Raw genomic sequence first — 27,443 nt, 5'->3', positions numbered from 1 at the left:
GGGAGTTAGAGCTCTCTGATAACACAACACCTGGTTGTGTGACTTCACACAAGTCACTTTGCTTCTTAGGACTACAGTTTCCCCCATTTGTAAAACGAGGGCAGGCAGAGGATTCCGCGAGGTAATGCCATCGAGCAGGGCACCTCAGCCCCTCGCCCGCCTCGTGACTATCTGGGATAATCTCCAAGGTCCAGCCTTACTTGACTTGGACGGCAGCCGCCACTTTCAATAACTCAGATGACAAAGCCGCTGCCAGCGCTGCCAGAAAACCCCGGCGGGCAGTGCTTCTTTCATTCTCTCTTGGAGCTGGGTGATGGTATCGCGGGGCGGGGCCGGGGCGGGGCCACAGACGCGCGGCGAGCGGTGCGTGCGGGCTGGTAGGCCGGCCGTGGCGTGACGTGATCGGAGACCGCGCCCGGCCCCGCCCCGCGCGGCCTCGGCCCCGCCCCTCCGTCTCTGGTCCGCCGCGGCCCCTCACGGCGCTGGCGCAGAGATGGCGGAGGCAGTGGAGCGCACAGACGAGCTGGTCCGCGAGTACCTGCTCTTCCGCGGCTTCACGCACACGCTGCGGCAGCTGGACGCCGAGATCAAGGCGGACAAGGAGAAGGGGTTCCGGGTGAGGGGCCGGCGGGCGCGGCGCGGGCAGAGGCGGCCCCGAGGGAGCCCGGAGCTGGCTCTCCCCCAGCACTGCCCTCCGGGGCGGGAGCGGCGCTGTCACCGCGCCAGGGGGACCGTCGACATCAGCGCGTCCGGCATTCGCTTGACAGATGCGGAACTGAGGTCCTGAGAGAGGGCGTGACTTGCCTGAAGTTGCCCAGCGAGTTAGGAGCATCGCCGAGGCTGGAGCCCAGGTGCCCTGACTCCTGGTCCGGGGCTCCTCTCTCCACCCCAGCCTCTCAGCAGGTGCTGGCCAGTCATTGGTCAGGATGGCGATGAGGTTTTAGGAGCTAACGTGGGGGTAGATGGTTGGGTTTTTGGCAGCAGAAGTATTCTGAAGTTGGCTTCCAGTGGCATTGGGAACAAAGGGGTCTGCAGCCCAACATGTTAGCTGGGTTCAAGTATCTGTTTGAAACGGCTTTATCAGTGACTCATTGGCAGTTTTGCCTCACGATTGAGGAAGACCTTGTTGTGCATTTGAAATCATACTTCCCCTGTTCAGACATGATTTTCTGTTGAGAAGTTCTTGGAATTTATATGTGTGTGATTTGTGTGTATATTTGCTGGCTTCAGTTGGTGTTGGCAGGTGAATTGAGAGAGGCAGTGAGCTAGCAGCAAGAACACTGGAGGGGAGTTAGGAGACCTGGGTTCTTGTCTTGCCGAAGTTAGTGGCTACTTGGTGGTGGCAAAAGCAAATCATTTCAGCTGTCCGAGCCTCAGTGTTCCTGATCTATAAAATGGGTGTGTTGGAATGGTATCAATATTCAAAAGCTTTTCCATCTTGTGTACTCTGGTATGATTGCTCCTCACAAGGGAGTGACTCCTTTGGCTGACACTCTGAGCAGCTGCCAGGACTTTGGTAGTGCTTTGAGGACTTGAAGGAGACAGTACATCTCACCATGAGCCTTGGAATCCTGGAATGGAGGAGTTAGGAGGAGGGGCATGGAGATTGTCTCACTCTGTCTTTTTTGCTTTTTGAAATCTTAGGTAACTGAGACCAGAGAGTTGAAGTGACATTGCCAAGGTGGCTGAGTAAGTCAGAGGCAGATCCAGGCCCTGGACTTAGATCTCCTTCTTTCTGGGCCAGGGTGCTTTTACACCTGCAATTTCCATGCTTGGTAGAGGGTCAAAACATGTATCTAACATCAGGAAAAAAACCTAAAAGCTATTACGTTACTGTGTTTTGAACATTTTATAGATTGCTAACTTAAAGAAAAAAATTTTTTTAACATCCAGAAGCCACAGCAAGAGGAAAAAGCTGTATTAACTCTGTGGAATGAGGAGAGAATTCCCTTCCGTCCTTCAATGCCTTCTCCATCTCATCTTCCTCTCACCAGGTGGACAAGATTGTGGACCAGCTGCAGCAGTTAATGCAGGTGTATGACTTGGCTGCCCTTCGGGATTATTGGAACTACCTGGAGCGTCGGCTCTTCAGCCGCTTGGAGGATATGTATAGACCCACCATCAACAAGCTGAAAACCAGCCTGTTCCGCTTTTATCTCGTCTACACAATCCAGGTGCTTTGGGTTTAGGGATCTCTTGGTGGAGAGAGTTCTTTGATCCAGAAATAGATGTTCTTTTAATGCCTAGGGACAGCTCTCTCTGTTACTCCTGGGAAAGGGTGAAACAGTCACAGTGCAAATTATTTTTGACTGTGTTCCTACTTTTTTTCTCCTTCTCATCTGTAGATGATTGGACTTGTCTTCCTCATTCCTATTTCCCCTCTTGTTTCAAACATGTAAGCCTGGGTGGTGTTTTGAAGAATATAAGTAGCTGGGTTAAAGTTTGAGTAATAAAGATTATGGCTGACCTGGGGGAGTAAATCACTTAGATTATTTGAAAATCAACTAGGAATTAACTTTTAGGATGGTATTTATCATCAGGACTTTATTTTATTTTACTTATTAATTTTTTGAAGATTTTTTGATGTGGACCATTTTTAAAGTCTTTATTGAGTTTGTTACAATATTGCTTCTGTTTTATGTCTTGGTTTTTTGGCCCCAAGGCATGTGGGATCTTTGCTCCCCGACCAGGGATGGAACCCGCACCCCCTGCGTTCGAAGGCGAAGTCTTAACCACTGGACGGCCAGGGTGGTCCCTCAGGACTTTAGTTTAAACCAGCTTCTTTGAAGTTACAAGGAACTTGAGAAAAGTGTGATGATTTTTTTGATTTTATAGAGTTTATAGATCATGTTTGGCCACTTACCCAGCAGGCCGATATTCAGAGGCTCTCTGCTGTGCGGTGGTGAAGAATCTTACCTCTGGACTTCTGTCTCTTCCCCCTCCTTGCTACCTCCTCTGTGTCTTGGCAGACAAACAGAAATGACAAGGCTCAGGAGTTCTTTGCAAAGCAGGCTACGGAGCTCCAGAACCAGGCCGAGTGGAGGGATTGGTTTGTCCTGCCCTTCCTGCCATCCCCAGACACCAACCCCATCTTTGCTACCTACTTTTCTCGCCAGTGGGCCGACACCTTCATCGTGTCCCTGCACAACTTCCTGAGCGTCCTGTTTCAGTGCATGCATATCCTCTCAGCTGCCCGGGGCTGGGGGCCCAGGCTGAGGCAGCCCGACAACGTGATCAGTGGCCGCTGCCCTTAATGCAGTCATTTCTTCTACAAAATGCCCAAGGATCACTGTCACGTGTCACGTGAGGGGGCTGGACAGGTTGTGGTTATTTTGATCAGTAGGCCGGAGATCGTAGGCTGGGAATTGTAATCCTTAGTTCTGTCGCTCTGCTGCTGAATAGTGGACATGTGTGGGTGGGGACTGTACTAGCAGTGGGGGGATAGGAGCCCTCAAATAGGGCCTCTCTCAGCAAACGCAGGGGTCAGTGCAGAGCTGCTTTGCAGCGAAACCGGCCAACCTCGAGAGCACCCTTTGTGCATGCCCTGTGCCCCCCAGGATTCACTTGCCTTTGTTGGGATTAGGTAGCAGGTGAGAACACTTCTAGGGCTGGAAATTCCTCCCTGTGTTAGTGCCTGGGTCACTGTCTTTATAATCACCTCAGGGTCCCTTGACTTGTCAGAGGACAGAGCAGCTCAAAGAATATAGGTGTGGATATTTAAGAGAGAGGATGTAAATAATTTACACCCTACCGTGTTTACCATTTTGTCGTGGAAAGCCCAGGACATCCGCCTCGCTCACTCTTGCTCTCTAGCAGGAATCCCACGGGAGAAGGGAGTCTGGTTTGAATGGGGCTGTCTGGTGAGTCCCTGATAAACTGGACGTGTGGAGGCCCATCCACCATCTCCTTTTGGCTCTGGGAGGAACGTCTTCTGGTGGAGGTAGGAAGGGAGTGTTTCCTTTTGTGCTGTGGTGAGTGTGAATTACGCCTGTGCCAGCTTGGCCTTTTCTCTGCTGCTGCTGTTCATCCCGAGGGCTTTCAGACAAAACTAACAGGGGGCCCAGCCCAGAGGCGGTTACAGCTTGACCCTGGGGGCCCTCTAGGGAAGTTTGCTTCCCGGGTACTGAGGCCCTGCCTGCTTTGTTCTCCTCTGGACTGAAGCTGTTTGAGGTGGTCAGGAAAGACTGACACCGTGACCTAGAATGTGGGTGCTCCTAGGGTGGCAATCTGCAGAAAGCTTGCTTCTCAGTCTGAACCTTTGCCAGGGAGAGGCTCAACCTGCGGAGGGGAAAGGCGAGTGGCCAGCCCTTCTGCCCAGCTGGTGGAGCAGCTGGTGGTGTGCCCGCAGAGCCACTGGCCGCTGGGCTGGCTTTTTGCTCCATGTCACTAAAGCTTAGGCTGGCTGTGAAGCCCGCAGGATACTAGCTCTTTACTGCTGGCATTTGGGAGAAAGCGTCAGGTTTGGATTTATGTCCTCTCTGTGGGCTAGCCAGGCAGGTTGTCATGTGTCCGTGAGTCTCTCTGAAGGAAGTCAGGCCAGGCCCGGTGTCAAGGGAGAGACTATTCATAAAGCTGTGAGGAGCCCACAGCATAGAGTCTCTACTCTGTGTCATGTTCAAGGGTGTTGGTGTGGTGTCAAGAGTTTGGGAAGGGCTTTTAATCGTTTTGCAGGCAGGCCTTATTCTTTCTTTTTTTTGTATTGAATTGTTTTATCTTATTGCAGAGTTTGTGATAGAATATATTTTTTGATTTGAATTTTATTTTTATTATTTTTATTTTTTGACTTTAATTTTATTTTAGAATATATATTTTAATTGGCTATTTCTCCCAGCTTTGTTGGAGTATAATTGACAATTAAGAATTGTATATATTTAAGGTATAAAACTTGATGATTCGGTGTACGTACACATCGTGACATAGTCACCACAGTCAAGTTGATTAAGAGACAGGCTTATTCTTTAACTTGGTGCACCGGTTCCCGTGATCCTGAACTTCGATGCAGAGTGCCAGCGGACCAACCAGGTTCAGGAAGAAAATGAAGTTCTGCGCCAGAAGGTTTGTTGCGAACAATGCTTGCTCCTTGGGAAGTACTTCTGCTTTTCATGTGTAAAATTAGGTAGTAGCCATGGAGGGCTGATTTCAGTAGAGGAAAGCACTGATCTCAGATGAAAGTGAGTCACCAGAAAGGCAGTGTTGGGGATTTGGGGGCCACGTGACAAGTCTTTGAAAACCAGAGGTGAGGCTCATGTTGTAAGTCACATGGCGCGAACAACACAGTAACAGGAGTGAACTTTTAAGAGGAAAAAGACTCTATGCATTGACGTCACCTTACATCTAACCTGCTTTCATACGTCTGCTTCCCACCCCTAGTGCTTTTCCACCTGTCCCCACATCTGTATTGTTTACAGCCCAGATATGATTTAATTGTTCTCAGCTAAGCGAAACTAGGTTTCTCTAGTTTGGTAAAATGATAGCTCCGGGGGACCCACATTTGCCTTTACATTTTGCCTGAGGAGCATTTCTCTAACCTTGAGATTGACACATCTTCAGAAAAGGGAGGATTTTTTTAGAAAAAGGAAGGTTATAAGCCGTTTAGGTTTGGGGGTTTAAGATTCTTGGGTTTGGGGGTGTATGTATAATTTTCTTCAGGCAAAAGGTCAAAAATGCTGAGCTTCATTAAAAATTTTTTTTTTTCCATTTGAGTTCCAAAGTCTGATTTTGTAGATTCCAAAGAGCAAAGCAGGATTGGGTGGAACTGTTTTTCTCACTGAATTCAGGAAGAAGCAAGTCAAATGATAAAAAGAAAAAAAAAAAGTGGGTTTTGTATATCTAACGGTTTTTAGTTTTCTCACCTCCCTGTAGTCAAGTACCAGCAGCCTCACCCATTTTTCCAGGCTGCAGAGAGTGAGACAGGCACTCCGAGGCTGAGGGCCAGTGGTCTTTGAGCCAGTGTGGCTGGGTTTCGGATGTGACGTGAGGTCTAACCTTCCCCAGGGGAGGGAAGGCCGGGTGAGATCCCCATCTTACTCACCCCCACCTCTACGCAGCTGTTTGCACTGCAAGCTGAAATCCACCGACTGAAGAAAGAGGAGCAACAGCCAGAAGAGGAAGAGGCCTTAGTCCAGCACAGATTGCCTTCTTATGTCTCCAACATGGACCGCCTGGGGGACTCGGAACTGTGAGTGTGTGCTGCGCCCGCTCCGCGCCTCTGTCCCCTGTGCTCTCCCCTCCTCCCCGCAGTGACGTGGAATTGCCAGGAGCCTCCCGGGTGCTCACTGTTCTTGTCTGAGCTTTCTGAGTAAGGGCCCCTGGTCCTCTAGTTGTCCCCTACCTCCCAGCCTCTAGGCCTGCTCTTCCAGGGGCCTGCACATCCAGATGTGTGCAGCCTGGGTTAATAATCACAGCCGCTTTCGTGAAACCCTGGGAAGTTTCTGTGCCCTGAAAGGAGCGCCTCTTGGATGACACGATTGCCAACCACAGGTTGGATGCATTTCTCCGTAGAAGCATGCTCTTGTCTCAGGGTTTGGAAAGGTAGGCAGGTTGGAAGAGAGGTATTTGAGCAACCTTAAAAAAACAGCTAGTTACAGCCGAAAACCCAGGCGATGAGAATAATAGCAGTTGAAGAGACGTAGGTGCCACAGGTCACAGAATTAACGATTGGTGAGTCAGGATGCAAACCCAGGCAGTCAGATTCCAAACCTGCATGTGGCCAAGTCCTGCAGCAGGTGAAACTGCTCTAGTTTCTGAGCTAGCGCCCTCCGATGGAAATAAAGTGCAAGCCAAAAATCGAACTTAAAAATTTTTAGTAGCTATGTTAAAAAAAGGAAAAAAAAGCTAATTTTAATGATATATTTCATTTAGCCCAACTTTCCCAGAATATCATTTGAACATGTAATGAATATAAACAAAGTATTCATGAGATATTGAACACTCATTTTCATGCTCAGTCTTGAATCCCAGTGTGGATTTTACGCCTCCAGCACATCTCCATTTGGACTAAAGACGTTTCAGGTGCTCAGTGCCACATGTGACCAGTGGCTATTAGACAGCGCTGCTCTGAGCTTTACCACGGCCCTCAAAGAAGAGCCGCAGCCTTCACCGCTGTGCCAGTTAGGCTGCTGGCTCCCTTCGTACAAGAATAGCACCAAGCATCACACCGCCTTAAGGCCCAGGCGTGCGAACCTGGCCAAGGCCCTGGTCACTGGCAGCATCCATAGCCTGGGAGGTCTGTGCCCCGGGTTCTGCCAGGTTCCCCCTCCAGCGCCGCGACCTTGTGCTGTGTCTGCTTCTCCAGAGCCATGGTGTGCAGCCAGAGGAACGCTTCCCTCTCCCAGTCGCCTCGCGTGGGCTTCCTGTCCTCGCTGCTGCCTCAGAGTAAGAAGAGCCCCTCAAGGTTGTTGCCTGCCCAGGCCCCCCCTCAGGCCCAGAGCTCGGCCAGGAAGGAGTCCTCTGGCGGCCAGGTTAGTGCAAGTCCTGCCTTTCTAACTCTCGCCAGGAGGCCTCCGACATCCCACTCGTCAGGTGGGGACTTGTCCACCCTCCCTTAGGACCTGCAGGTGGAGGGTGGATGGTGACAAGAGGAAGTATGCCCTGAAGGGCCCCTTCCCGTTTCTCATAAATGTCCTCTAACTCACGAGTGCTTATGACTGCGCTTTGCTTACTCAAGTGTGAATTCAAGCAATTCTGGACTTTTAGATTTTTGGTGATATAAAGTAGCTTGTCGATAAAGACTAAATTAAAGTTACTTCTAAATCCAGTGTAGTATTTCTTTTACAAGTTGTTATTTCCTGATTCTGCAAAGGAGTTTTGCTACTTTTCACTTTTATAGAAGCTTGCAAGAGAATTTCTTTTATGCCAGCATATGTCCAAAACTGAGTAGTTTTCCGAGCAGAGATGGTCAGAATTCATTACTTTCAGAAATGCTGGCCAGAGTGAAACTTTAACAGACCCATAGTTATGCCTTATTGCTCGGGTAGAGACTGTTTCCCTTTTAATGTATTTTTATTAGTCGCAGATACAGTAAGTTGTCATCACCTCTGCCTTCCTCTTCTGCCACCCTTGGCTTGAGGACAGTTGCAAGTGATGCAGCAGCGTGGGGCTGCTTGGGGAGAAAGGAGGTCCGCCCCAAGGCTGCCATTGGGACGTCGGGGCTTTTAGCACAGCACTTGGGTTTAGTACTGTTGTTGAAGTGCAGACATTGAGCAGGACACCAGGGAAGAAAGAGCATGGGCTTTGGAGTCAGGCAACTGTACCTTGTTTATCATCCTTGCGCAGATTGCTTAAACTCATCCCACTTCACTTGGGATGATGATAACAGCATTCACTCCTTAGCGGCAGAGTTATTTGAGCTGATATGAGAGCCCTTGGTATATGCAGTGCCTGGCAGGTTATAAGCACGCAATACATTTTAGTTGTAGTTGTTGTAGCTGGGAAGGTATTGGCCTCCTGGGTACCTAAGTCAGTTCTGAGACCTAAAGTGGCAGCAATACAAAATGACTGCAACCTTAGCATCCAGGGGGTTCGGGGCATCAAAAATCAGTCATGGTTATTCTACGACTGTTTTTTTGAAGTTCAAACCTTAAAATTAGAACTGCAGTTTTGTAGAATGTGGCTGAGTAAGTTTTACGGTTTGCTTTTGCAAATCTCTTTCACTGTGCAAGATTTTATAAGTGTAATAGATGACGTATGGAATGCTACGTCCCTTAAAATGTGCATGAAATGATGAAATTCAGTTTCATTAACTTAAAAGAAAATACGGAGACGGGGTCTTTGGGCTTACGCCTGTGGCCTTATGTTTACGTGTTCAGGCACTAAGGTGTCCTATGGTGAGGGTGAAATGGGATTGGAAATTTTTTGTATGGTTCTTGTTCAGGAGACAAAGGTAAGAATGTGTAATTTGCAGAAAACATGCCTTCCTTTACCTCTGAAATATATTCAAACAAAGCTTGGGTCACCGTGTGGCATGTTAACAGAGCAGAGGCAGCCTTCTTTCCATTTCCTGAATGGAGATGATAAATGTCTGCAATCTGAAAAATCCAGTGGTTGGGTCACTCGTTTTTTTACTGATATATTTGACTCAGCAGTGATGTTTCAGTTCTAAAGATAACTCGTATATTTGAGGTTCAAGAAAAATCACAGAATTTTAGAGTTGGAGAAAGCTTAAAGGTCATCTGGCCCACCCTCCTATTGAGAGAGGGCACGTCCTGTGACTGATTGCCTCCTGTGCTGGGGAGGTCACTGCTTGTACATGTGGGATGTTTGCCTGTTTGAAAGTTGTTAGTTGAAGCCTCTATGATTTTTACTCACTGATCTTAGCTTTGCCTTCGAGCTATTAGAATAAGGCTTCTGGTTAGGACAACCCTTCCTGTCTTTTCCAGGCTAAGTACTATGTTCATTCCTTCCTTTCTGCCCAACTGTTTACCCATGTGGCATGATTTCTAGACCCCTCACCATTCTGGTTCTCTTCTTCTAGGGGGGACATTCTAATTTTTAAATTCCTCTATACAATCGATGGCCAAATTTGAGTTTACAGTTCAAGATGCTCTCTTACCAATAGCAAATGCAGTTAGCTGTATGATCACTTCCTGTGATTTTAATGCTATACTGCTTTTAACGCAATAGAAAATGACATTGGTTTTTTAATCAGCCACGTGGCTTCGTTAGTGCATATTAAGGTCGTAGTCTTTTCCTCACTACTACCATGCCAGAGCGCCTTCTTTCTTTTCTACTCTTAATAAGCAAACAAAACAACGTGAGTTGTGTTATTAAATTAGCAATACAGGGACTTCTCTGGTGGCGCAGTGGTTGAGAATCCGCCTGCCAATGCAGGGGACACGGGTTCGAGCCCTGGTCCGGGAAGATCCCACATGCCGTGGAGCAGCTACACCCGTACACCACAACTACTGAGCCTGCGCTCTAGAGCCCGCGAGCCACAGCTACTGAGCCTGCGTGCCACAACTGCTGAAACCTGCACTCCGCAACAAGAGAAGCCACTGCAATGAGAAGCACATGCACCGCAACAAACAGTAGCCCCCGCCCGCCGCAGCTAGAGAAAGCCCGCGCGCAGCAACGAAGACCCAACGCAGCCAAAAATAAATAAATAAAAAATAAATTTATAAAAAAAAATTAGCAATACATAAAATGATAGGCTTTCCTATTTTAAATATTATTTATACATAGCATTGTAAGTTTCAATCACATCAGCATTTTACCCACTTGTGATCGGTCACTGTAACTGTTGTTGTTATCACTGAAAAGTTCATAAAATTATAGATGTAGAGTCTATGGCGATACACTCTCTGTGCTTTCAATATGAATCCGGAGGCAAAATTTTAGAAACACATGGAAGTAGCTGTAAAACCACAATTCCTAAGCTCTTCTGGGATCTCTGTGACAGAAGCCCCTGTGGGCACCTCCTCAGCAGGCTCCCCCACTGCAGTTTTACCCCATCCTCCCCTCCAGTTATAATTCCACTCCTTCCATAACTACTCAGTCAGTTTGGGCCTGTGAGGAGGAATTATGGTTATTATAGAGATAACCTCTGATTGGCTGTAATGCAAAGAAAGCAAAGCGACCACTGACTTCTGTGTTTGTAACTCCTATTAGTATCAAACTACCTCATAGCTCCTGTGACATCAGCAGTAAGAATGCTGCCCTTGGGGCTGTTTCCATGGATCTTAGCAGGATGGGGAAAAGGGAGCCCTCTTCCCCGTCTTTCATTCTGTAATTTCTGTGTTACTAGGGCCTGTCTTCTGGGTGTCTTTATTTTGCTTCAGGTGAGCCTAAATTACTGGAACTTGTTCTCTGTTCCATTTGGATGACTGCCTGGTAAGCTGTATTCAGGCCACCGAAAATGAATTTAGATCCTTCCCTAGAGTGAGAAGCAAGAAGGTCAAATGATAAAACATAGGTTAAGATACCTCTCCTGAACTGTAGGAGACAGGTAGATTATGGTAGAATATGACAATATAATTTGGACTGTTGGAATGTTATCTGAATCCAATAATTAAGATTTTTATGAGGTTTGCTCTTAAAACAAAATAAAACTTTCAATTACCGGTTGTATCACAGTGAACATTTACTTAAGTTATATGCATTTGTAGCTAGACACAAGTTTACCTTAACTTACTTATTTAGGTGTTTGGTGGATGGCTGCATTCATCAGCTTTTAGCATGCTAGTGTTTTTTTTTTTGATGTTTGCCCTTCTTTCGTAAATAACTTAGATATAGTTTAAGGAGAAGCTCTCTCTCAGCAGGATCTGAGAGGTCACACTTAGGTCTATAGCTCTTTTTGTGTAAACTACCCTATCATTATAAAGACAGTTCTTAATTTATTGCAGTGCCTTATGTTAATGCCTGTGTGAATTTTCATTTCGGAGTACTGTCCAGCCCCCAACCTAATGATAAACTGGACAACTTCCTTGCCATCTTGACTTGACAGGGAAGCATTGCTTTTGTTCTTCTTAATGTTGTAATGTATTTGCTGGGGAAGGGTTACAAGTGGCTTCTGTGTCAGCTAGAGGAATTTGAAGTCTATCCTGAGCCTCTCTATTCCATCAGTTTGGGCCAATTGAATTGAGCACTCTTAAAACCACGTGTTGGAAAAGGAAAAAACACCACTTATCAGGTGTAGCAGGTGAGTAAGGAAAGACAGGTGTGCCACCAAGTGCCTGTCCCTGCTCTGCAGCCTTCCCAACCTTTGGTTCCAAGGTGGGATACCCCTGTGGTCTGTGTACTTTCTTTGGGAATGCATGCAGTATTAAATGGGTTCTTTTCCTTCTCAAATATCCAGTTTAAAGATCTCTTGGTCAGGCTGATAAATCTGTCAAACCTGAATCATAGTTGTGCCAGGCTGTTCGAGACTTCCTTGCTTGCCAGGATCCCACTATTTTGGAAAACAGCCGTCAACCCTGGAAGCTGATCTTCCTCCTCCTCTCAGCACTATTTTTATAGCTAGCTGTGGAGTTCCCATAGCTGCCTTTGAAGTCCAGAAAACATGGCCTCTGCTGCCAGTTCTTCTTTTGTCTTGTCTATCAAAATGTTAGAGCTTTTGGAGACGTGTTTTGGAATTCTTCATTTCTAATTTTATTTGAGTCCTCTTTTTTTCTTGGTAAATCAAGCTAAAGTTTTGTCTATTTTGTTTAACTTTCAGAAAACCAGCCCTTAGTTTCATTGATCATTTCTATTGACTGTTTAGTCTATTTCATTGTTTTCCACTCTGATCATTGTTATTTCCTTCCTTCTACTAACTTTGGGCTTCATGTATTCTTCTTTTTCTAGTTCCTTGAGGTGTAAAGTTAGGCTGTTTACTTGAGGTCTTTCTTCTTAATGTAGGTGTTATTACAAACTTCCCTTTTAGAAGTGCTTTTGCATAAGTTTTGGTATATTGTGTTTCCATTTTTACTTGTCTCAAGATATTTTTTGATTTCTCTTTTGATTTCTTCTTTGACCAATTGGTTGTTCAGGAGCATGTTTTTCAGGCTCCACATATTTAAGAATTTTTTAGTTTTCTTCTTGTAATTGATTTCTAGTTTCATCCATTGTGATGCTTACTATGATTTCAGTCTCCTTAAATTTATTAAGACTTGTTTTGTGGCCTAACATATGATCTATCCTGGAGAATGTTCCATGTGTGCTTGAGGATGGAATGTTCTGTAAATGTCTATTAAGTCCATCTGGTCTAAAGTGCAGTTTTAAGTCCAGTGTGTCCCTAGTGATTTTCTGTCTGGATGATCTATCCACTGGTGAAAGTAGGGTATTGAAGTTCTCTACTACTATTTTCTACTGCCTATTTCTCCCTTCAGGTCAGTTAATATTTGCTTTATATATTGAGGTGCTCTGATGTCAGGTACATAAATATTTACAAATGTTATATCCTTTTGTTGGAGTGACCCCTTTATCATTATATAATGGGCTTCTTTGTCTCTTATTACAGTCTTTGGCTTAAAGTCTATTTTGTCTGATATAAGTATAGCCTCCCCTGTGGCATTCTTTAGTCTGAGCAGTTTGCCCTCTGGATCAGTAGATACAGGGAGGAATTAATAGATTTGTGTAATGAAGGTTGGCATCCTTGGATCTCCTCCTAGGGAGTGAACCACCCCCCACCCCACTGCCCACCCCGGGACCGTGTGAGGGACCATGGTTACCTCAGGACCACCTCTTACTTTTGGGAAGGTAACAGGAGTCATCTTCCACTTTCTAAAACTGTGGGACCTATTCAGTGTTCCATGGACCATAGGATACTTCTCAAGAACGGCTGGAAGCACTGAGAGAAGGGCCTTATCTTGGTTGTTATTTTGCTCCAGGATTATGACATTTCTTCTTATCTTTTCTATTCAGTGTCACTTTCTTCCATGTGCTCCCATCATGGTTTTTCTTTCTTCAGGTTTCTCAGAGTTTGGGGTGCTGTCAGATCTGGATGTAAATTCCGGTTCTGTCCAGTTCTCCCTGTGTAAAACGAGTAACTTAACCTCTCTAAACATCTGCTCCCCATGTTGAAATAAGGCCTCATCTTTAAGGGAATGTTTGTAAGGTTCTTAGCATGGCACCTTACATATGGTAAATGCTCAATGAGTAATATATATTGATGTTATTATTGTTGTTGGTTTTCTTCTTAGGTTATTTTTTAAAAATCTTAACTAGAACTTTACTTTTCCCAAAATAAGTCAGAATTCAGAGAATCAAATACTCTTCCTAGAGAAAACATCTGTTACAAGCACAAGTAGATACCAATGGAGGTCGCCTCAGTCAGAAAACCAAAAATAACCAATCCTGTGTAGGTCAGCCACAGTTAGGCTCCAGGTAAACTAATAGCCTTTAAAATTTCCTTTCTTAACTGTTCACATGACTCCGGGGTCCCAAGGAACATATGTTAATCATTTTAAGTTGTTTAGTGTTAACATAAAAAATAACCAGTAGAAGAACTAGAAGCCCACAAATAGGCTTTGGTTGAGTTTATTCTCTTTACTTAGGACTTGTGTACAAATGATTTGTGAGGAGGTTGGTCTCAAACCAGAGCAGCTGTTTGCATCCTATCCCTCTGCTAAGAGTGTAAAAAAAAAAAAAAAAAAATGTGTGTGTTGGGGGGGTAGGAGTGTGACCATCACAATTTGTAGGAATAAGGGTGGAAAAAATGAAACCAGCCAGATAATTTGGAAAGGTGATGAGGTGGCAGCTCCTTTTTAAAAAGCTGTAGATTAGGAATCTTCAGTCTCTATAGGAGTGGGAATTACTGAGTTCATCTGCTGTAACCTTGGTTGACTTTATCTCTCTTGCTATGAAAAGGAGCCAGAAGATGCCAATTTCTCTCTTGTCCAATTTATCTTGCTCAGAAGGCCTTGAGTTTCCAACAATTTCTGTTAAGACTTTCTGGTTGCCTAGTAATCATTTCCAAATACCTCAATATTTGTTAACATTGGCTGGTTTAGTCATGCCCTTGGCCCAAAACAAGAGGGTACTGTGTTCCTTTTTCCCTCCAGAGGGGTGATTTTATTTTGCATAATTTTTTTGCTGTATTGCCCAAACATATAATTGCTTGTAAATCTTTGTAACACCCAGCGTAGGGGCTGATCTGCCTCATAATTGTCACTTAGTAAGTGCTAAGCTAAATAAAGTTAACTGTTCCAGTTAGATCAAGGAGATATATATGTATTACCTCCAGGTGATAGGTGTGGCAGGTGGAGAAGTGCTGGGGACCTGTCCTCTCAGGATGGGGGAGTGGGGAACAGAAAGGAGGAGGTCCAGCCTGCTTATGTTTTGCCCTTGACTTTGCTCATGGGCTGACATAGTAACATTTTAACTACCTCTCGGCATGGCCAGGGAGGAACCTTACCCAGGAGTAAGGGTAGAGTCCACTCCTTGGCTCCTGCTCCCCTCCTGGCCCAGGTGTCATGGCCTCGGCCCAGGTAGGAAGAGACTTTTCACAGCCTGGTGTCTCGTCCTCCAGAGCACCAAGGGTAGGGAGCCAGCATGCGTGCCCAAGGATGGGAAGATCCTCTTCAGCGGGCTGGCCACTGGGGAGTCCAGCTGGTCACAGCACCGCCAGCGGCGCCTGCAGGACCATGGCAAGGAACGGAAGGAGCTCTTCTCCATGACTTTGCAGGTATGGCTTGGCCTTGGCGTCTCACGAACGCCTGCAGGGACACCACGCGGCTACATGGTGGAGAGCCATGGAAAATGGGGGGGCAGTGTAGGTAGGGCCTGCTCTTACCTCTCTTGATTTCTTCTGCTGTGTAGAGTGTGGTTTTGCCTAACTGGGTTTAATTGCTTGCACTTTGGTTGTTTTGTTCCAAAACCATCTGGCTCTCCAGTGATCCCTCTTCTGATGTAGTTTCCCTAAACAGGGGCCATAAAATGCTGGCCTCTGAAAATGTTCCCAGAAGATGAGCTCTGTGAATAATTGGTTTGGGACCCCTTGCATGCTCTGTCCTTCCCTTAGGTTAACTGCATGTTAGCATGTCACGGGCATTCAGAGTTGGTGGGGGAGAGACCTGTTTCCCTTGGTTTAACCCGGCATCTCCCAGACTTGCTCAATCACAGGATCACTTTCTCCTGCACTCCCTGCTGGAGCCGCTGCCCTGAGAGCCACGTGTCCACACAGCGTCGTGCTGCGGCCCAGGGCCCTTGCCACGTGAGCTCAGGGACTCCTCTCACTAGTGAATATGGGTTGGGGTCTGCTCTTCCTGGTGGTATAAGCTGCTTCTGTTTCGGTCAAATACTCTGGATTGAAGACAAAAGGGATTTACTGCCTAAGTCACCTTGTTGACCATTTATCTCCTAATTGAGGCTACTTGCCTGTTTTAAAGGCATTTTTTGGCGTTAGCAGCCCTGTGCTGGTCCTGGTTCAATAGCGTAGACCCTTACGGCTCGGATCTCAAATCCTTCTGTGCTGTAGGATTAGAGGTGTACCTGAGCTCAGCCACTCCCGTAAGGTACCTCTCTGAGCTCGGAGGTCTATGTTTCTCTGTTTATTCTCTTCTCTTCTCTTCTCTTCTATTCTATTCCATTCCATTCCATTCTATTTTTGCTGTAGAACTGCTCTTTCTGGGACCCCAAGGAGTGCTTAGAGGAGCCTCAGGAACCACGTGGGTGGTAGAGATTGCCCTGGCTGGTGCCCCCTGGCCTGGGTTACGTCTGGGTGAGCAGATAGTAACTATGATGGCCAACACTTGCTGTCCCAGGGAGGCAGAGACGGGCGGCTGCCGCCCTCCCGGGTGGCAGGGTGTGTGGGGTGCCATGTGGTGCCCCGCCTTGCTCTGGCTCTGCTGCTGTGCTCGGGTCTATCTCTGTGCCTGGCCCGTCGCCCCAGTCTCTCAGTACCCCTCTCCCAGGAGGAGGTGCTGGTCGGCATGGCAGCGCACTGGCGAGGGGCCACGCTTACCTCTGACTGACCCGGCTCCACATCCGCATCCTACCCCGGGCCAGCTCTTGATCTTAGGCAAGTTATTTAACTTCTGCTTTCAGTCTTACTTTCCAGAGCTGTAAAGTGGGGTTAATAATAGGATCAGAAATGGTTGGGGGGGAGCATTAAATGAGACAATCAATCATATTCACGTAGCGCCTGGAATGCAGTAGGCACTCACTCACTAACTGATTCTTGTTATCATTGGCCTGGTCTGTCAAGGTGGTGCGTGTCCCGAGTCTCGTCAGCTGTGGCCGGGAGCCTGTGGCCCACACTCCCTCCACAGGGCCTGTGAGAGGAGCAGGGCCTCTAGGAAGGGGCCGCCAGCAGAGCAGGGTCTTGTAGTTCAGAGCTCTTTCTTCTAGACCCCGAGACCACCAGGATCCTCCCCCGAGGGCTGTGGCCTGGCGTCCCAGACATCTCGCAGTGTGTCCCCAGACGTGGGGAATGGCTGGGCCCAGTGCAGACCCCTCACAGCTGACTTGTGCCCCCTTTGCTTGGCGCAGAGCGCAGAGAAGAAGCCTGAAGCTGGTGGCCCCGAGGCAGAGCCCTGCCCGGAGCTCCACGTGGAGGTGCTGGAGACTCTGACGCGGGCTCCCACTGCAGGCCCTGAGGGTGGGGGGGTCCGCCCCGAGCAGCCGTTCATCGTGCTGGGGCAGGAGGAGTACGGAGAGCACCACTCCTCCATCATGCACTGCAGGTGGGTGTCGGGCCGGCCGGCCGGGGCCAGGGCCCTCTGGGGGAAAGGCTGATGGCCTGGGGTTTGGGCTCCCCGGGAAGCCTCGGTTTTCAGCCTGTGCGTGTGAAGGTGTGGCAAGCAGGATGATGAGAGGTAACAGAGATGCAGAGGGTGGGATGGCCCCGAGGGACCGTGGTCACCCCTGAACTGTCAGAGGAGGGCTGGACAGCTGCCGTTGGGGTCCTGCCGAGAGCTGCCATTGGCCGGGTCAGCCTCTCCACTCCTGATCCTGGGGTGTAACGCCCAGAGGGTAGGTGATCCCTTGCTCTGATGGACGTGATGGGCTCCGGAGCCGTGACGCAGGAGGCTCTCAGTCTCTAGAGACCAGGAGTGCCGAGGGCGGGGCTGTGTGCATCTTGCCCACAGGGCTCAGCACATGATATTGAATAAATGCTTTGTAAGTCGTTCTCAGACAGACGAATGAATGAATATTTCTAGAAGTAGCTCACGCCCGTCCTTGGAGTGTGGGCATTTGACTCTCAGCAGGAGAGTCAGGAAAGCAATCCTCTGGGTGCGCTGAAGAGGACGGCGGACCAAGGCAAGGATGCTAACATCGTCCCTCTTTCTCTCATCTTAGAGTGGACTGCTCGGGGAGGAGGGTCGCCAGCTTAGACGTAGATGGGGTCATCAAAGTGTGGTCCTTCAACCCCATCATGCAGACCAAGGCATCCTCCATTTCCAAGTCGCCGCTGCTCTCTTTAGAGTGGGCCACCAAGCGGGACAGGCTGGTGAGTGGTCTTGCTTGTTGCTGGACCTGTGGTCTAAGGGAAGAACTCTCCAGGGCGCTCCCCAGTGGCTCCAGCCCCACAGGCCTGGTTGGGGCCTCCAAGACGAGCCCCTCCCTTCTCTCTCTCACTGGGAAGTCAGGGACCACACATCCAGGACTGTCCCAACAGGCTTCTATCTGGAGGTTACTGGATTAACAGGAATTGGAATTAGGCTGCAGTGGGACCCTGTCCGATGGCAGAGGCCTTCTTCCTGTGTGCGGTGGTCTGGCTTGCTTTTCGTCTTCCCGCAGAGAGACCGGCTCACTCCCTGTTCTCCCCACCAGCTCCTGCCGTCCCTGCACATTTCTGACAACCCACCAGGAGCATTCTCCGCTGCTCCTCCTCCTGCTGGGACCCCTCCCCGCGCCAGGCCGGAGGGGGTGTGTCCTATTCTGGGGTTCCCACAGTGGTGTTAGCACAGTGTGCTTTTTCCCTCTGGACTTTAATAATTGACATAGAATTTGTAGTTAAGGAGATAAAGTTGATTTATAGTGTTTTTTTTTTTTTCACCATATTCCGTTTTGGAGGGGATCATACCCAGCAGCCCAAGGAGCAGACCTTGTTTTTTGTTTTTTTTTTAAATATGGATCAATGAGTCTTTTTTTTTTTTTTTTTTAATTTATTTTTGGCTGTGTTGGGTCTTCGTTTCTGTGCGAGGGCTTCCTCCAGTTGCGGCAAGCGGGGGCCACTCTTCATCGCGGTGCGCGGGCCTCTTCACTATCGCGGCCTCTCCTGTTGCGGAGCACAGGCTCCAGACGCGCAGGCTCAGTAGCCGTGGCTCACGGGCCCAGTCGCTCCGCGGCATGTGGGATCTTCCCGGACCAGGGCTCGAACCCGCGTCCCCTGCATTAGCAGGCAGACTCTCAACCACTGTGCCACCAGGGAAGCCCCCAGACCTTGTTTTTTAATAATTTTTGACAACTGCAGGAATTATCCTTATGGCACTAGGATCTCGGGGCTTACCCTGTACCAGTGTCAGTTTGCTAGGTGAATGCTGAGGCCATATTCTAGGGAATATTCCTGGGGGACACCCTGAGATCTGCTTCTGGTGCTTTCTTCTGGCGGTCCTCGTTATTGTCTTTGAAGTTTTCACCAAATAAATCACAAGGATAGCCTCCTCTGTTTTTTCTGGAGGCCTTTATAGGCCCAGAGCCAGAGCTGTCCCCAGGACACACAAATGGGGCTGTCACCCAGCCCAGTGACCAGCTGGGGCCACTGCCCAGGGAGGTGGTGGTGGATCAGGAGCCAGAGGGCAGGACTGGGACAGCTGGGATTTAAACTGGAAGACAGGGAGGGTGGGCAGAGGGTCTCATTTCCAACTCTACCTGAGGAGCAATAGAGCTTCTATTCCACAGATTCCTTTTGTGGTTTTGCTTCTGTTCAAGGTCACCTGTGACGTCTTTAAGTTTTAAATGAGGCCCTTTGTAGCCGGGTTTCCCCTGAACTAGCTGGAGAAGTGGAGGCAGGCCTCACCCCGCAGCCTGGCCCACAGCACAGGGGTGGGCCTGGCCCCCCAGTGGGCCTCCCTGAGCGGGCCTGACCCAGAGCTGTCCTTCACTTCTCCCGCCCCTTCTCCTTCCAGCTCCTGCTGGGCAGCGGTGTGGGGACGGTGCGCCTCTATGACACGGAAGCCAAGAAGAACCTCTGTGAAATCAGCATCAACGATGATATGCCCAGGTGCGCTGGAGGCCGCTCCCTCAACTGCTGTGCTCGGCGGGCCTACCTTGGCCTTGGCCGAGCCTCCGAGCCCTGCTCCCCCTCCCTCTGTGGACGGGCGGAGCCCTGACCCGGCCCCACGTGTGTTGCAGGATCCTGTCTCTCGCGTGTAGCCCCAGCGGGGCCTCTTTCGTCTGTTCAGCTGCAGCTCCGAGCCTTGCTGCCCAGGTGGACCTGTCCGCACCAGACATCGGCAGCAAGGGCACGAACCAGGTTCCTGGCAAGCTGCTGCTGTGGGACACGAAAACCATGAAGCAGCAGGTGCGGGCCTGCCCCGTGGTCTCCCTGGGGCTGGTCACACTCCCGGGCAGGCACACAGCCTGTGCTGCCCCCTGTTTCTGAGGTCTCTTCCCTCTTTGCTTTGGGCTCGTCAACATTTTGATTTGTGAGGAGGTTTCAACATTTAAGTGTTGAAAAGTAGTAATACTCCAGTGGGGCAGATTGCTGGCAATCGAAGCCGTTCAGCATCATGCCACAAATTTAGGGTTCACACATAGCCTCTGATCGGGCCCTTTTGGCTTATTTAAAATTTTTTAATTTAATTTTTTTTAATATTTAAAGTTTTTTTTTCTTTTCTTTTATTGGAGCAGTTTTAGGCTCACAGTAGAATTGAGAGGAAGTTTCAGAGATTCCCCATATACCCCCTGCCCACACACGCACAGCCTCTCTTGCTGTCAGCATCCCCCACCAGAGGGGCTCATTTGTTATAGCTGATGCACCTACACTGACCATCATAATCACCCAAAGTCCATGGTTATATCAGGGTTCAGTCTTAGTGTGGTACGTTCTAAGGGTTGGGACAGATGTGTAGTGACACGTACCCACCATTATAGTGTCATAGAGGGTATTTGCCCTAAAATTGCCCCGTGCTCGATGTAGTCTTCTCCCCTGCCCGCAACCCCTGGCAACCGTGGATCTTTACACTGTCTCCATAGTTTTGCTTTTTCCAGAATATCATATGGTTGGAATCAGACAGCCTTTTCAGATTGGCCTCTTTCACTTAGTATTATGCATTCAAGTGGTTTATTTTTCAGGAGACAACTGGAGTCCCCTTCTGGCTCCCTCTTAACTTACAATTGCATAACAATTGCAGCAGCAGCTAGAAGCAGTGAGGACACATGCGAATTCTTAAGAAATGACTGTCTTGAGAAAGCTTGCCCACAGGGCCTGTGGCTCACCTTCCCCAGGAGTGGAGGATGCCTTCCCAGGCAGAACAGTAGCAGATGCTTACAGCTATGACCCTGAATCCTGAGAGCTTCAGTGCTGTTTACACTCACCTGTTTAAAAGGCAGTGCTGTTTCTTGTGAGAATCAGTTTCGGTCAGGCCCTTACGTGCAGCAGCTTGTTTCCTGCTGGTACCGGACACTTGAAGTGTCCCCGTCTTGTTGGTGGCTGTGTCCCGAGTGTTCCGTTTGTGCCTTTCTGCACCTTCCTGTTCCCAGTTGGAAGCCTCGCAGGTCTCTCCAGCCAGTCAGGGCCACCCGGATCCTTGGCCACCCTGCCACGTCAGTTCTTCCTCTCTAGCTCCCTCGTCCTGGCAAATGCGTCCCACTGAGAAACCAGGTGCCTTTCTGGAGCCAGCCTTCTCCCTCACCCTGAAGTCAGTCCAGGAGCAGACATTGTCAGTTCCACCTCCAAAACCTGTTTCCAGTCTGAACACTTCTGTCCATTTCCGGGGACATGCCCGCTAGCGCCCCTCAGCTGGACAGCTGCTGGACAGCTCCCACCACGCCGCCCGCCTGCCCGCCGGGCACACTGCGCCTGGGGGATGGGCAGACACGAGGCACGTCCTGCTCCTTCCCGCTCCTCCAGGTTTCCCATCCACACTCCCTGCAGCCCTGCCTGGCCTGGCCCTCCCTGCTGCTCCAGCCTCCTGGCGCCGCCTGTCCTCCTCGTCCTGCAGCCACACGCCCTTCCTGCATGCTGTCCCCTCTCGAGAGCGTTCCTACCCCACTCCATCCGGCTGACATCTGTCCTCCAGCATCTCGTAGGTGCTCCCCTTTATACCCACCCAGTCTGATTAGGTTCTTTTTAATCTTGTTAGTTTGTGCTAAGAACTTGTCGTGATTTGTAATTTTATGTTCACTTGTTATTTTTCAATGTTTCGTTAAATATTGAATACATAGAAGAGAATATTGAAATCATAGGTGTACGGAATAATGAGAAGAACCGTAAAATGAGCACCTACCTACCACCACGGTTTAAAAGTGGGACATTACCGACACTTTTTATGCCCTGGTGTGCCCTTCCTCAATCTTGGTCTCCTTCCCCCTTTCAAACAGAAGCTGTTTTGAAATTTGGTTTATTACCGTCTTACATTTTAAAATTTAGTGTGTCCTTTTTCTAGCTCCAGTTCTCCCTGGATCCGGAGCCCATTGCCGTCAACTGCACAGCCTTCAATCACAACGGGAACCTGCTGGTCACAGGGGCAGCTGATGGTGTCCTCCGGCTGTTCGGTAGGCAGGCATGCTCACGGCCATCCTGGTCCCCTCCTCAGATGCCCCGGGGAAGAGAGCTGGGTTTTTGCCAGCTGGACTAGAGGCTATTGCAAAACCCCAGTTCAAGATGCTTGTAATAGCACTTAACTCTGGCCAGAGTCTGCTGTTTTCAGGACCCCCTAATTACCTTGCACGTGGTCCATGTCCGTGGACACGGGGGGGCGGGGTGGAGCTTAGCAGTCCTCCAGTCCTGAGCTGTTGGATCTGAGTCCTCATGGCCCGAGTGAGATCCAAGAGGATACGAGAGGGTCATGCCGTCCTGTCCTCTTGGTGTGACCACTTCATTGTCCCCGTGAGAGCGTCAGAGTCATTGGCATGCTGTTTAAAGCTCCTCACGCCAGGCCTGTTCCAGGAGACCAGAGTGTGAGAGGGTCTGGGAAGGCCCTGGGGACTGTATCTTTAACCGATCTCCAGGGCTCCCTGGTGGGAAGTTACAGCGCCCTCCCAGGAAGGACTTCTGTGTCCTCCTAGACTTACGGGCTCCCCAGATGAGCTCAGGCTCCACCCAGGGATTCCCGAACCTGACTTTTGACCCAGTGAAAGAAGCTTCCGTTTAAGATTGGTTAGCAGAAGACTAGGCGCAGTGGAGGAGAGAACTGGTAAAATGAAGCACTTAGTGCCCACTCTTCACCAGGGGTCAGCTCTGTGACTCCTGTTGGGTCTGGGAGGCCCTCTGCCACCCACGGGGCAGAGGGAGGGTGAGAGGTACCTCCTGCTGTGGGCAGATGTCTCCCCAGGGCCTGGGCGGGAATCCTAGTGGCGTCTCATTGCCTCAGACATGCAGCAGCACGAGTGCGCCATGAGCTGGAAGGCCCACTGCGGGGAGGTCTACTCTGTGGAGTTCAGCTACGATGAGAACACCGTGTACAGCATTGGCGAGGACGGGAAGGTAGGTGGGAATGGGATTTGGGTCAGGAAGCTCCCTTCCTCTGGCTTAGGCATCTGAGATTCTAGAGAGCACCAGAATAGCATGACGGGCTGCGTTCCGGTCCTGACCGTACTTTTTACTAGCTCTGTGACCTTGGGCCTCTGCCTCAGTTTTGTCATCTGTAAAACAGAGATGAAAACAGTAACCAGTCTCACAGGGTCTTTGTGAGGTTTAAATGAGTTCAGTGGGAGTTGACTGTTCTTATGAAAGGGGAAGACCTACATCCTTCCTCCTGGTTGTAGCAAAAAGGACTCATCTCACTGACCCACCTGACTCAGTGGGGTCCCAGGGGTGCCAGGATGTACTTCAGTGAGCTTGGTCATTGGGTGGTCACAGCATGGATATGTAGAGCTTGCCGGGGCTGGGGGCTGCAGACAGTTTCGCCCAGAGTCAAGAAATGTAAAAAGGAAGCTGGGGAAAAAAGTAAAAATAAGTGCCCCCTTTAGATCCTCTCTGGAAGGATTCATTAGGATCCTTGGAAAGGGAGCTGGGGCAGGCAGAGCTGGGAGAAAGACTAGCTTTTCATGTGTACCCTCCCTGTACCTTTTGGATTGTATACTATCCACCTGTATTGTCCAATGAAGACAGTAATTACAAAATGAATTCTTCATTTGAAAACTGTGAGAAGGGATTTTTAAATCAAAGCTCTACTTCCTATTTATTTGAGTAGGATTCTCAGTTAAGCGGTGGTCACACCCAGGTAGCCTGGCCCTGGGGTGGGCTAAAGGGCTGTTTGCGCTACAAAGCATGAAGCTCAGCTTATACCTCATTGCTCATGTTGCATTGATTGCACTGCTGAGAAACTGGAAGTGTATTTGGAACTTGTCCTATTTTTAAGAAAAATCTAGTTGGGTTCTAACCCTGACGGTAATATTAATAATGAAAACAACAACAACAGTAATAATAACAATCACTGGAGCATTGCCCTTGCTTGAGAGATGGGAATCCAGGCGAAGGCTGTTGCCTGCCTTTTCCCTTTCCTGGAGTCAGGCCAGAGAGAAAGTTCAGGCTTTGACATGAAGTGGCTGACTCTTTCTAGATTTTCTTCCCTTAAGAAAATGCTTAAGTTGTGTTGGGAAGAGTCGGGACTGGGTGGTCATCTCACTACCTTTCCCGGGGCCTGGGGACCCACCTCCTCTTTCCCGGGGCCTGTCCTCTCTCCTCCCCCCGGACCTGGGCTCTGTTGCCGGCCCGCTGAGAGTGCCGTGCTTGTGCTTTGCCGTTGCAGTTCATCCAGTGGAACATCCACAAGAGCGGCCTGAAGGTGTCCGAGTACGGCCTCCCCGCTGACGCCACGGGCCCCTTCGTGCTGTCGGGTTACAGCGGCTACAAGCAGGTCCAGGTCCCCCGGGGCCGGCTCTTTGCTTTTGACTCGGAGGGGAATTACATGCTGACGTGCTCTGCCACAGGGGGCATCATCTACAAGGTACCTGGCGGCTGGTGGCAGGGAGGTTCCTCCTCGGAGGTCTGGGCCCGGTTGAGTTCGAGCCTCTGTCCCTGTCTCTGTCCCAATCTCTGTCCCTCCCCGATGGCCGTGGAGAAGCCTTTGACCCGGGATGGACGGCGCCTGGGCCTCCCGGCTGCAGGCCGGCTCGAGGGAGCAGGCGGGAGTGGGCACGAGTGTGGCATGTCCGTCCTCTCTGCTCCCCCGTCACCGTCCTTGGACGAGACTCTGTCCCTTTCCTGCCTCCCTCCTTGGGAATAATACCAACTATAGAAAACCTCAAGAGCTAGGGAGAAGGGCTGTAGGTTGGTTTGGGGGGGACATACCCCAAACAGGAGGGTGCCTAGGTGGTCTGTTCCAGGTACTCTAATCTGGTGTAGGTTTATTGTTTATGGGAGGTCCTGTGGGTCAAGGACGTTACAATCCATGGCTGGGACAGAAATCCGGGGGTGTGATTTGTCACGCAGGATGTAAGTTGTCCACTCAGTTTATCTGCTTATTTTAATTCTCATGTCACAGCCTCTCTGGTTCATGTACTTTTTTTTGGATATATGATTGAACGAAATTATAAATCTCTCCTATTTTACTAGTGCTACCGAATGGACTAGGGATGAGGTTTCGTGTCGTGGCCTAAGCACATGGTCTGGTTCCGCGTTGCCACGTGGATTCAGTCCTGAGCCTCAGTGTTAGCTCTCTGCCTGGCGGTGTTTCGTCTGCAGGTAGCGTCATGGAGTGGGATGCTCTTTCTCTGGGGCTCCCCGAGCTCGCCTCGCGTGGCTCACAGCCAGCGGGCAGCCGGTGCTCTGGACAGCAGCTGCCTGCGGGCATGTCCTTTGCCCTGGGCAGTGTGCACAGGAGACGGAGAGTGTGGCCCCGCTCTCCTGGGGCTCACGCTCAAGTTAGAACGAGACGCGAGCACCAACAGTGACGACAGTACAGAGCTGAGGGCCCCCAGGGGAGGAAGCCGGGTGGGGGCTGTCTGTGGATTTGAGGCCTTTGGAGGAGGAGGAGGAGGAGTTGGGAGGATGTGGAGGAAGGCGGGCTTTGGGGCTCCACGGGGCAGAGGGGAGCAAGGGCACACGGTGGGGTGAGGGGGAAGGGGGCTGCTGAAGTGGGAAGTAAGGAGGCTTCTGGACTGTTGACCTTGACTGTGGCACCGGGAAGCCTGGGTTTACTGTCACCCAGGCTCCCCTTTTCCGCAGATGGTGATGATTTGGGTGGCTCTTGCCCTCTCCTTAAAAATTAGTTCCACACTTTATTTTTACTTATTTATTTAAATATATACATTTAAAAATCTTTTAAAAGTTTTATTGAGGTACAATTGACAAAAATTGTATATATTGAAGGTGTACGGTGTGACGGTTTCATATAAAGCTCCATAATTTCTTGTAATTGCTATCGGGAGATATTGTAAAAAGTTTTCTGTTAACAAGCCTAATTTTATTTTATTATTTAGATTTAGTTGAGTTTCAGGTGGGCTCTCCTTTGCTCTCTGTATGATTGTGTGTTGTGTGTGTATGTGTGTATATTATTTTATTTTTGATCGTGCAGGCTTTATCATTTGTCCTGATCAGTTCATATGGTTTGCAGTCAGACTTTCTCTATAACCAATTAATGGGTGTAAAGATTTTCCTCTGTCATTTAAAAAATGTCAAAAACGGGGTCTAATTACTAAAGGAATATAATGACCTTCAGGTCCCATTTTTACAATCTATAAACAGTTCATGATTTTTAAAGATGTTTTCTCCGTGAAGGCTGAATACTTCCTCTCTCTTGCTCATGGATGTTACATGTAGCTGGATTGATAGTCTGCTCCTGGTTTCCCTTCCTTTTTACCTTCTGACCCCTCACACCTGTGCACATGAGTCCCGGACGGCAGGTGCTGGCGGCACAGAGGAGAGCCGTGTTTGTGCCCTGACCCAGGGCCTCCGGTGCCAGCACTGCTCTCTGGGTGTGTGCCGGCCGCACGGCAGGGAATCACCAAGACCCTGCCCTCCTGCCCTCCTGCCCTCCTGCCGCTGGTGTTCCCTGGGGGAAGCAAATGTAAAACAGAGAGGCAGATACATGATGTGAGGCTGGGAGCGGTAGATGGTGCTGGAGGAGAACACCAGGCACGAGCAGGAGACATGGCTCACAGCAGGTTAAAGGTGGCAGGGAAAATTGTGTCTTTCAGAGCATATTAGGGACTTATTTTCCACTTCAGCTGAAGGAGTAACTGTAGTTGGGAAAGTCAAGATATTTCCTGGTCCAAGCAACGAACCTGAGACTTTCTGGAAAGGGGGACCTGTGTGCCTGGGCATGTCCTCAGCTTGGGGTGGCAGCCCCCAGGCTCGAGGCAGCTTGGCCACCGAAAGTGGATAAAGTGGATGTATTTGTGAGCAGTGCCTGATGATGCAACCTCGTCTCTCCTGTCCCCTTGCAGCTGGGCGGGGAGGAGAAGGTTCTGGAGAGCTGTCTGAGCCTGGGCGGCCACCGCGCCCCTGTGGTCACCGTGGACTGGAGCACAGCCGTGGACTGCGGGACCTGCCTCACTGCCTCCATGGACGGCAAGATCAAGCTGACCACCCTCCTGGCCCATAAAGTCTGATGGGGCCCGCCCCAAGGGCCACCCACGGAAGCAGTATTATCCTGGGAGGCAGGCAGAGATGGCTCAGGAAGACAGGGCGCTCCCCTTCCGGCTCCCTGCCAGGGTGGGGCGTCTTCAGGGAGAGACTGCCCAGGGGGCTCGGGCACTGTCCAGCCGCCTGACGAGAACGGGAGCCATGTAGAACCGTGGCACGTGTTCCCCAGACATCGGCACGCTGGCCTCTGCCAGGAGTAGGCTCCAGATGGTGGGAGGAAAGCTCAGGAAGCAGGAGAAACATTGTGACGGCTGCTCTGTTGGCCTAGAAGAGATTGAAAGTATTTTGTATATATTCGCTCAGTTTTCTTTTTTATAAAAAGAATGCTCTT

General features: G+C 49.6%; 1 protein-coding gene across 2 annotated transcripts; it reads left to right on the top strand.

Annotated features, from left to right (window-relative positions):
• Nucleotides 1-478: 478 nt before the first annotated feature.
• Nucleotides 479-27,443, top strand: WDR91 (WD repeat domain 91). 2 transcript variants are annotated; one of them, XM_061198067.1, is made up of 15 exons: nucleotides 479-616; nucleotides 1,995-2,174; nucleotides 2,970-3,177; nucleotides 4,973-5,055; nucleotides 6,048-6,178; nucleotides 7,295-7,460; nucleotides 14,945-15,100; nucleotides 16,906-17,099; nucleotides 17,716-17,866; nucleotides 19,488-19,582; nucleotides 19,714-19,882; nucleotides 21,969-22,077; nucleotides 22,896-23,008; nucleotides 24,276-24,473; nucleotides 26,914-27,443. In XM_061198067.1, the coding sequence occupies exons 1-15, from the start codon at nucleotides 494-496 to the stop codon at nucleotides 27,076-27,078; spliced, it is 2,241 nt and encodes a 746-aa protein (XP_061054050.1). In that variant the 5' UTR covers nucleotides 479-493; the 3' UTR covers nucleotides 27,079-27,443. The 2 variants fall into 2 exon arrangements, with proteins under 2 accessions (XP_061054050.1, XP_061054052.1); XM_061198069.1 differs by lacking the exons at nucleotides 14,945-15,100; nucleotides 16,906-17,099; nucleotides 17,716-17,866.

The sequence above is a fragment of the Eubalaena glacialis genome, chromosome 8, assembly GCF_028564815.1.
Source record: "Eubalaena glacialis isolate mEubGla1 chromosome 8, mEubGla1.1.hap2.+ XY, whole genome shotgun sequence".
NCBI lineage: Eukaryota > Metazoa > Chordata > Mammalia > Artiodactyla > Balaenidae > Eubalaena > Eubalaena glacialis.
The sequence above is the reverse complement of the archived record's forward strand: the minus strand, read 5'-3'. Positions and strand labels throughout refer to the sequence as shown.

Excerpts from the sequence above, each read along its gene's own strand:
- WDR91 (XM_061198067.1), top strand. The coding sequence starts at position 494 with ATGGCGGAGGCAGTGGAGCGCACAGACGAGCTGGTCCGCGAGTACCTG. Across the intron at positions 7,461-14,944 it reads AGGAGTCCTCTGGCGGCCAG|AGCACCAAGGGTAGGGAGCC; the intron begins GTTAGTGCAAGT and ends CTCGTCCTCCAG. Across the intron at positions 19,883-21,968 it reads CGAAAACCATGAAGCAGCAG|CTCCAGTTCTCCCTGGATCC; the intron begins GTGCGGGCCTGC and ends TCCTTTTTCTAG.